The sequence below is a fragment of the Montipora capricornis genome, chromosome 1 (genome assembly GCF_036669925.1).
Source record: "Montipora capricornis isolate CH-2021 chromosome 1, ASM3666992v2, whole genome shotgun sequence".
In the NCBI taxonomy this organism is placed as follows: Eukaryota; Metazoa; Cnidaria; class Anthozoa; order Scleractinia; family Acroporidae; genus Montipora; species Montipora capricornis.
Window position 1 is genome coordinate 9,603,361 of NC_090883.1, and position 7,500 is coordinate 9,610,860.

A 7,500-nucleotide genomic window follows, 5' to 3' on the forward strand; every position below is an offset into this window, starting at 1 on the left:
TTGATGTGCAAACACATTACAAACGGACAGAGACCTTTCAATACACGAATTTTTATTCGTGCCATCTACCAGGCGTTAAGAAAGGATTCATAAGCGCTAGGCCTCCTAAGAACAAATTCGTCAGTCCTGACGTTTAATAATAACATGGAAAGTTTCAAAACACGTCTAAAGAATAAGAGATACCCAAATAAATTTTCAGAAAAATTCCTATCTGAAATTAACTTCACGGATAGAGAGAGGTCACTTGAAAACAAAGACAACACCACAAAAAAGAAAATATTGCCTTTTGTTACACAATACCACCCGGCCTTACCTAACCTCAAGAATATATTAATGGGGAAATGGCACCTTATTCAAAACCAACTGCACCTTAGAGAAGTATTTAAGGAGCCACCCATACTATTATATCGCAAAGGAAAGTCGTTAAAAGACACTTTAGTCAGAGATAAACTTTGAAGGCACAGATTTTAGAATCGTTTTGTGAAGAGCAGGAGTCGCGCAGGCCCGTCAACACCTTTTCACCAAGATCATCCTTACAGCTGTCTTTATTTATGTTGTCGGGCAGTATGTCTTCGCTTCGTTCGCTTAATTCCGACTGGATTTCTTCTACCTGATCGATAGCCTTCATTTCAGCTTCTGCCATGGCCAGTTCCTTGGTTAGCCTGAATTTCTTCAGTTCAGCAATTTTTGCCGCTTCGTCTTGAGCGAAATTTAACTCTGTTTTCAATTTAGCGACCTTCACAGGTGTGTCCGCCCTTCTATCGATTATGGCTGATGTATGGGATCCTCTACTTGAACGTGATTTCGCACCATGTGAGACCTTACCACTTCGTCTTGAAAAAGCCGTTGCAAAGAAATCAAGCTTTGTCCTTCTTCCTTTAGATCAGCAATTTTTTTATTTAATCGTTTCAGCGCATCAGAATGTTCGTGTTCCAACCTCTCAAATTTCCTTTGTGCAACATGTTTCATTTCTAAGTCCTCCAGCGCTTCAAAGAGTCTCTCGTGTGCCAAAATCAATATTTCCATCTTGGATTCCAAAAATATTCGTTCGCTCGTTAGCTTATCTGGTTCTGTTAAGTCCGCGAAGCAGTTTTCTATTCTACTCAATTGTTTGCGGACGATCTTTGTTCTTCCAGCAATTGTGTCTGGAACTCTTTGCTCTTTGCCGTCTGTTTTGGATTTCGTCTGGAGGCTATGCTAACACTGTCAAAATCGTCTTCTGAACTCATATTTCCTTTCGACGAGGTACAATAGAATGCAATTTTCCGGCATAGATTTTCGTTTCAAAAGAGTTTTTACTGTAGCGGACAGATCTTCAACATTGACATTCCATTGCTACTCCGAACGGGTATTAGTTGGAGGAGGATTTACTAGAAACCAAGTTATTCTTTCTGTCTAACCAATTTCTTTAATTCCTCACTTGATTTACGTAAAAACTGAAAAGATAATTACAACGAAGCGCCTATTACTATAATTCATGCATTAGATCGATTGCACAATAACAACACAAACAGGGCGCGTATCACACTACTAGAAAATCACTAAATGTTTCGAACTCAAACATAACTAAATCGAGCATGCAAATAAAACTACAAATCATACCTCTTTCTCCAAACTTAATTCTTATTCTTTCGATCTTTCTTGAGAAAACCTATCCTTCCTTCCAATAGCACACGTGTATTGAAAAGCTAATCTGATCTAATCTGTCACACAATGGAAGTTACGTAATCGCTGTCAGGTCTATTACGCATTAATCATTTACATGTTACATACATCAGTTACATGGCTCCCGTAAATTTTGAAACAATTTACTTAGTCAATGATGAAAGGAAAACACAAGAAGAGCAAATCACTAATCAGGTTAATTAAAAGTTCGAAAGTCGAAGTTCAATCATTGTCCCTAACGACTACTTAATAGCAGCTCCCAAGTACCTTCATGGCTCCTCGGCTGGGAATTCCCGGTCCTTCTGCTCCCTATATGATATGACTAGACTGAGCCCGTGGATTGCTCTTTCATAATATGACACACCGATCTGTCGGGATTGATCTGCTACTGTCACCTTTACCTTTCGTACGTAACCGTCTGCATCAGGATAAGGGGCTTCCACACGAGCAAGCTTCCACAAATTTCTTGGAACACTTTCGTCCTTTAGGATCACAATATCTCCTACTTTGAGGTTCCTTTAAGGTGTCCATTTCTCTCTGGTCTGAAGTGACTGCAGGTAGCTCCTTCTCCAACGCTGCCAGAATTCATTCGTAAGTTGTTGTACCCGACGCCAACATTTCTTTGAGTACACATCGGCTCTTTGAAAATTTCTGGGGGGGTGCGAGGATAACTGAACTTTTCATCCTAAGGAGATGATTTGGCGTTAGAACCTCAAGTGAATCTGGATCTGTCAGATCATCTGGGGTAAGTGGACGGCTATTGACAATAGCCTCAACTTCAATCATGAGGGTCCTTAAGGATTCGTCGTCCCATTGACTGCCATGGCTCTGCAGTAATCCAGTCAACACGCTTCGCACTGTCCTAATCTGTCTTGCCACCCATATGACTTGCGTGTGGAACGTTCATTTTCCATGCGAACCAATCACAGTTATCCTTTAATGGTGCTCTTTGGATCTTCTCATGACTCATCTCATTGAGGGCCGCTTGCAGTTCGTTCTTTGCGCCCACGAAATTGGTACCCTGGTCAGACCTTAGTTGCTGAATGGGGCCGCGATGACAAACAAAGCGACGGTAGGCGTTTAGGAATGAATCTGTTGTCAACGAAGTTGCTATCTCAAGGTGGATGGCACATGACGCCGTGCAGGTCAATAAGACCCGGTATCGTTTCATCTCTTTACGCCCTTCTCTTTTGTAAAACGGACCAAAGTAATCGACGGCGCTTAAGGTGAATGGAGGGACTTGTTCGAGCCTGTCTTTTGGAAGCTCAGCCATCAACTGCCTTTGAGGCGCTGCCCTCAGCTTCCGACAAATAACGCATTTAGATATGTGATGACCGACCAGTGAACTGCCGTTTACGATCCAAACGCCGGATAAGCAAATTTTGGCATGTGTCCTTGATCTGCCTTGATGTCCTGAACGTTCATGGAAGTGCCGTATTACCAGGTTTGTAAGGTGAGCCTTCCTTGGCAGTAAGACAGGGTGCTTTACAGCATATAGCAGGTCAGCTTGAGGAAGTCGTACTCCGACTCGTAGAACACCGTCGCCGTCTAGAATTGGTTTGAGGCAATGTACAGGGCTTGTCCTTGGTACTGATTTTCTCATGTTGGCATCCCTTTCGTCCTTGTGAGACTTGTTCGCTAAGGCTTTGATTTCTCTTGAGAACGCCTGGTACTGTACAGCCTTGATCAGCAACAACTCTGCTCTTTGGAGATCCTTTACCCTTAGCATAACGAATTTGGAGGGTTGATCTTGCTGTTTTTGTCTGCTGTCTTGCTGCGATGCATTGCCTTTGTTGCTGATGGAGTCGTCTTTATCCTTCTTTACGCAAAGTTTCATTCTCTGGATGAACAGCAGGTAGACGGCAATCGCTCTTTTTGGGCGGTACCAGTCTGAGAAATACTCGATGCAGTCCACAAGGGTTGGGCATTCAATGAATTTGGTTGTCAGTACTGTAACCTTCTTAACCTCGGGGTCATCTGGAAGTTGGGCTCATCTGAAAGTGGTTTCCACAAGAAGTTCGGTCCATTCCACCATCTGTTACTTCTTATGAATTCGTTAGCTCCCAGACCTCTTGAGGCGTTGTCAGCTGGGTTCTCTTTGGTATCAACATAACGCCACTGACCGGGGGAGGCATGGTCGTGTATTTCTTGCACTCGGTTAGCCACAAATGAATGAAACCGCCTTGCTTCATTTGAAATGTATCCTAGGACAACTTTACTGTCGGTCCAGAAGAACTCATTGATATCTTCATAATTCAGTTCTTTCTGTAGGAAGGAACTGATTTTCGTAGACACCACAGCGGCAGTGAACTCCAGCTTGGGCACGGTAGCTGGCCAACTCTCGATTTGGCCATCACCAAGGCACAATGCACTTAATCGTGGCTATTGACCATCCCTAGGTATGAACACTGTCCATATCCATTCAAGCTCGCATCAGAGAAACTGTGCAATTCGACTGACTTGACATCACCAAAGTTGTCAGGCTTGTAACAACAGCGGACCTTTAACTCAGCTAACTCATGCAATTCTCCTCTCCATTTCTCCCATCTTGCTCGAATGCCATCGGGCACCGTGTTGTCCCAAGCGGCTTAGGTCTTACAAAGATCTTGAAGGATCTGTTTCCCTTTTAGTAGAAAGGGAGCTGCCAGGCCAAGAGGGTCGTAGATAGAACTGATGGAGGAAAGAATCCCTCTTCTAGTCAATGGTTTGCCCTTGAGCACCACACGGATTTGGAGGGCATCTGACTGCACGAACCACTGCACTCCTAATGCTCTTTCAATGGGAAGAACATCCCTGCTAAGGTCTACCTCCTTGATACCACTTGCTTGCTGCTCTTTGGGGATGGCCTTGATCACTTCCTTGCTGTTAGATATAAACTTGTGAAGGTTGAAGCCACCCTGGGGATGATGTAGCCCCGAACAGGTAACCTGTCATCCTGCTCTCGGTTGGCTTACTGTCTATATCTCTATCGCTGCACCAGAGGAATCTGAGGAGGTTTCGGTGGTCAGGATTTACCTACACTTGATGGAACATTCCTTCCACATCACAGGTAAAAGCAATGGGTTCTTTACAAAAGCGACAGAGGACTCCGATAAGACTGCTGGTCAGATCACGATCCTGTAGAAGATGTCCGTTAAGGGACTCTCCCTTAAACTCTGCACTGGCATAAAAAACGACACAGATTTTGTCCAATTTCTGCGGGTGGTAAACGCCGTGATGGGGTATATACCAAACGCGACCATTGGAGAGGTGAAGTTCCTCGTCCGGAACCCTCTCAGCCTGTCCCTTGTCAATCATGGTCTTCATGAAGGCTTCGCAGTGTTCTCGATACTTTCGGTCTCCCTTTAGCCTTTGTTTGAGCCTCTCGAGGCGACTTAACGCTAAGGTACGATTTTTTGGTAACTTTAGCCCTTTTTCTTTCAGCAGTAGAGGGATTTCGTAGTTGGCGTCATCTCAGTGTCGGATGTTTGACTCCAAGACGTTCAGAAACTTTCAATCCAGTAACGATAGCGGCTGTTCTTCCCTTGATGTTTCATTGAAGTCAAGCTTCAACATCTTGGCCCATTGTGCAGGTGCGAATACTTCCTTTGCTTGAGTCTTGAGAGGAAAATGACACATTCTTTTTCAATTGTTCGGCTTAAATTCTAGAGAGGCGATACAGTGACAAGAACAGTGATTGTGATCTTCTTCATTCTTGTTCGGGCTAACGATGACACCCCATCCAAGTGCAGTCTTCTTAGCATAGGGATCATCTTCCCTGCCAGGTATCACCTCTGTCGGTTTGATGGCACGTGCGCAGTTGGTGCCTATGAGCAGTCCGACCTCAACATCTTCTCTACAAGGCATTAGTTGATCTGCAATACGTAAGAGGTGGGGCCAGTTGCGTGCTGTCTCCGGTCTTGGGATTTGCCCTCTCTTGGCCAGAATGTCCTCACGTGAGTAAGCTTAAGGTAAACGAACGCTAGTGGCCTCATTGACCCCTTGTACTATTAAGCCGTCTATCCTTGTGCACGTGATAACTTCTTCTGCCAAGACGGTTGACGACTTCAGCTGGACTTCAGGGCCATTTGCTTCCAGTTTCTGCAGAACCATGTCCTTAATGAAACGGGCATCTGATTGATCATCCAGAAGCGCGCGCATAAACGAGCTGCTTGTTTTGAGGAGCTTGTTCATGATTAAGCCACACCGGCACGATTAAAGAGTGTGAGTAGCATTCGGTGTGTTTCTCTGAGTTGGAGGCTTCTACGCGGTGAGAGATCACTTCTGGAATTCCTTCGTTACTGTTCAAGAAGGTAGGGTGAAACCCTTTGCATTTCTTGCAAATCTTTCTCCCACGACAATCCTTCTTCATGTGACCATACATCAAGCATCCTAGGCAGATACCTTTTGATCTTATAAACTCCATCTTTTCCGTCTGGGACATCTTGGCGAACTTCTCACATTCATCAAGGTTGTGCGCCTTCTTGCACAGCAAGCAGTGGTCTGCCTTAGGCTTCTTGTCTTCCCTTCTTTCACGAGAGCTGTCCTTCAATTCTTCAGCTTCTGTTGCAAAGCTTCCACCGCCTAATGATTTATTCCTGTTGTTGCCAGTGAACCTTACTCTCCTCTACGACTCTTCTTTCCTTTCTGCTTCTTCTTTCGTTTTCAATAAGGTGACTGGGTTACAGGCGATCCTGGATTCCTTCCTTAAGAATTCGCAAAAGGCTGAAAAAGGTGGATAGGCTGCTGAACGTGTGGTCCTCGCGCTCACATCACAAGAAACTTGTTCTTCCTTGTTGAGCCAGCAATCTACTTCTCTAGTCCAGCGTTCAGCCAGGTGGCGCGGGAGTTTGCGGGAGCATTTTCTGGTTTTCCTTGGGATCATTAAGGACCTTCAAATACTTAATTTTCTTCATTGCTGACTGACAGTGAAGGAGAAAGTCAGAGAACTTTCTCAAGCTTGTTCCTTCATTGGGTTGAATTTTTGGCCATTCGCTTAACTTCTTGTGATAAGCACTGGCTATGAGAAAGGGATTTCCAAACCTGTCTGACAAGATCTTTCTGGTCTCACGGTAGGCGTGTTCGCTATCCAGGGTTAGAAGGCCACAAATTGCTTCTTTGGCTTCGCCGGTAGTGTACCTTCCGAGGTTAGTAGAGGCGCTGTGACAGGCTGTCTGTTTTTCTCTCCACCATTGTCTCAAAGGACTTCTTCAAGTTGGGATAGTGAAAGAGGTCTCCAGTGAACGTCTCTGGTTCGGAAAGTGGCAGTAGTTCATGGGCGCAGCATTTGGTCATTAGATCTGCCAGTCACTCCAGGACATCACAGCTTGTATTCTTCTGCACAATTTCCTCTTGATGCGGGTTTTGACCGAACGACCCTGGGTTTATCACTTAGATTTGTCTCCATGGTCGAAATGCTGCCTTCAGTCACTGACGAGGCTTGAGATGCCAGATAATTTTGAAGAAGATCATTCTTACAGCTGTCTTTATTTTTGTTATTGGGCAGTATGTCTTCGCTTTGTTCGCTTAATTCCAACTGGATTTCTTCTACCTGATCGATAGCCTTCATTTCAGCTTCTGCCATGACCAGTTCCTTGGTTAGCCTGAATTCCTTCAGTTCAGCAATTTTTGCCGCTTCATCTTGAGCGAAATTTAACTGTTTTCAATTTAGCAACTTTCACAGCTGTGTCCGCCCTTCTATCGATTATGGCTGATGTACGGGATCCTCTACTTGAATGTGATTTCATGCCATGTGAGACCTTACTATTCGTCTCGAAGAAGCTGTTGCCGAAGAAATCAAGCTTTGCCTTTCTTCCTTTAGGTCAGCAATTTTTTTATTTAATCGTTTCAGCGCAT

General features: G+C 44.5%; 1 protein-coding gene and 1 pseudogene across 1 annotated transcript; both read right to left on the reverse strand.

Moving 5' to 3' along the window:
* Positions 1 to 439: 439 nt before the first annotated feature.
* Positions 440 to 1,229, reverse strand: LOC138056979 (myosin-9-like; annotated as a pseudogene).
* Positions 1,230 to 2,527: 1,298 nt separating this feature from the next.
* Positions 2,528 to 3,502, reverse strand: LOC138056989 (uncharacterized). The gene has a single exon (XM_068902996.1). It carries the CDS (start codon positions 3,500 to 3,502, stop codon positions 2,528 to 2,530), a length of 975 nt encoding a protein of 324 aa, XP_068759097.1.
* Positions 3,503 to 7,500: the final 3,998 nt, after the last annotated feature.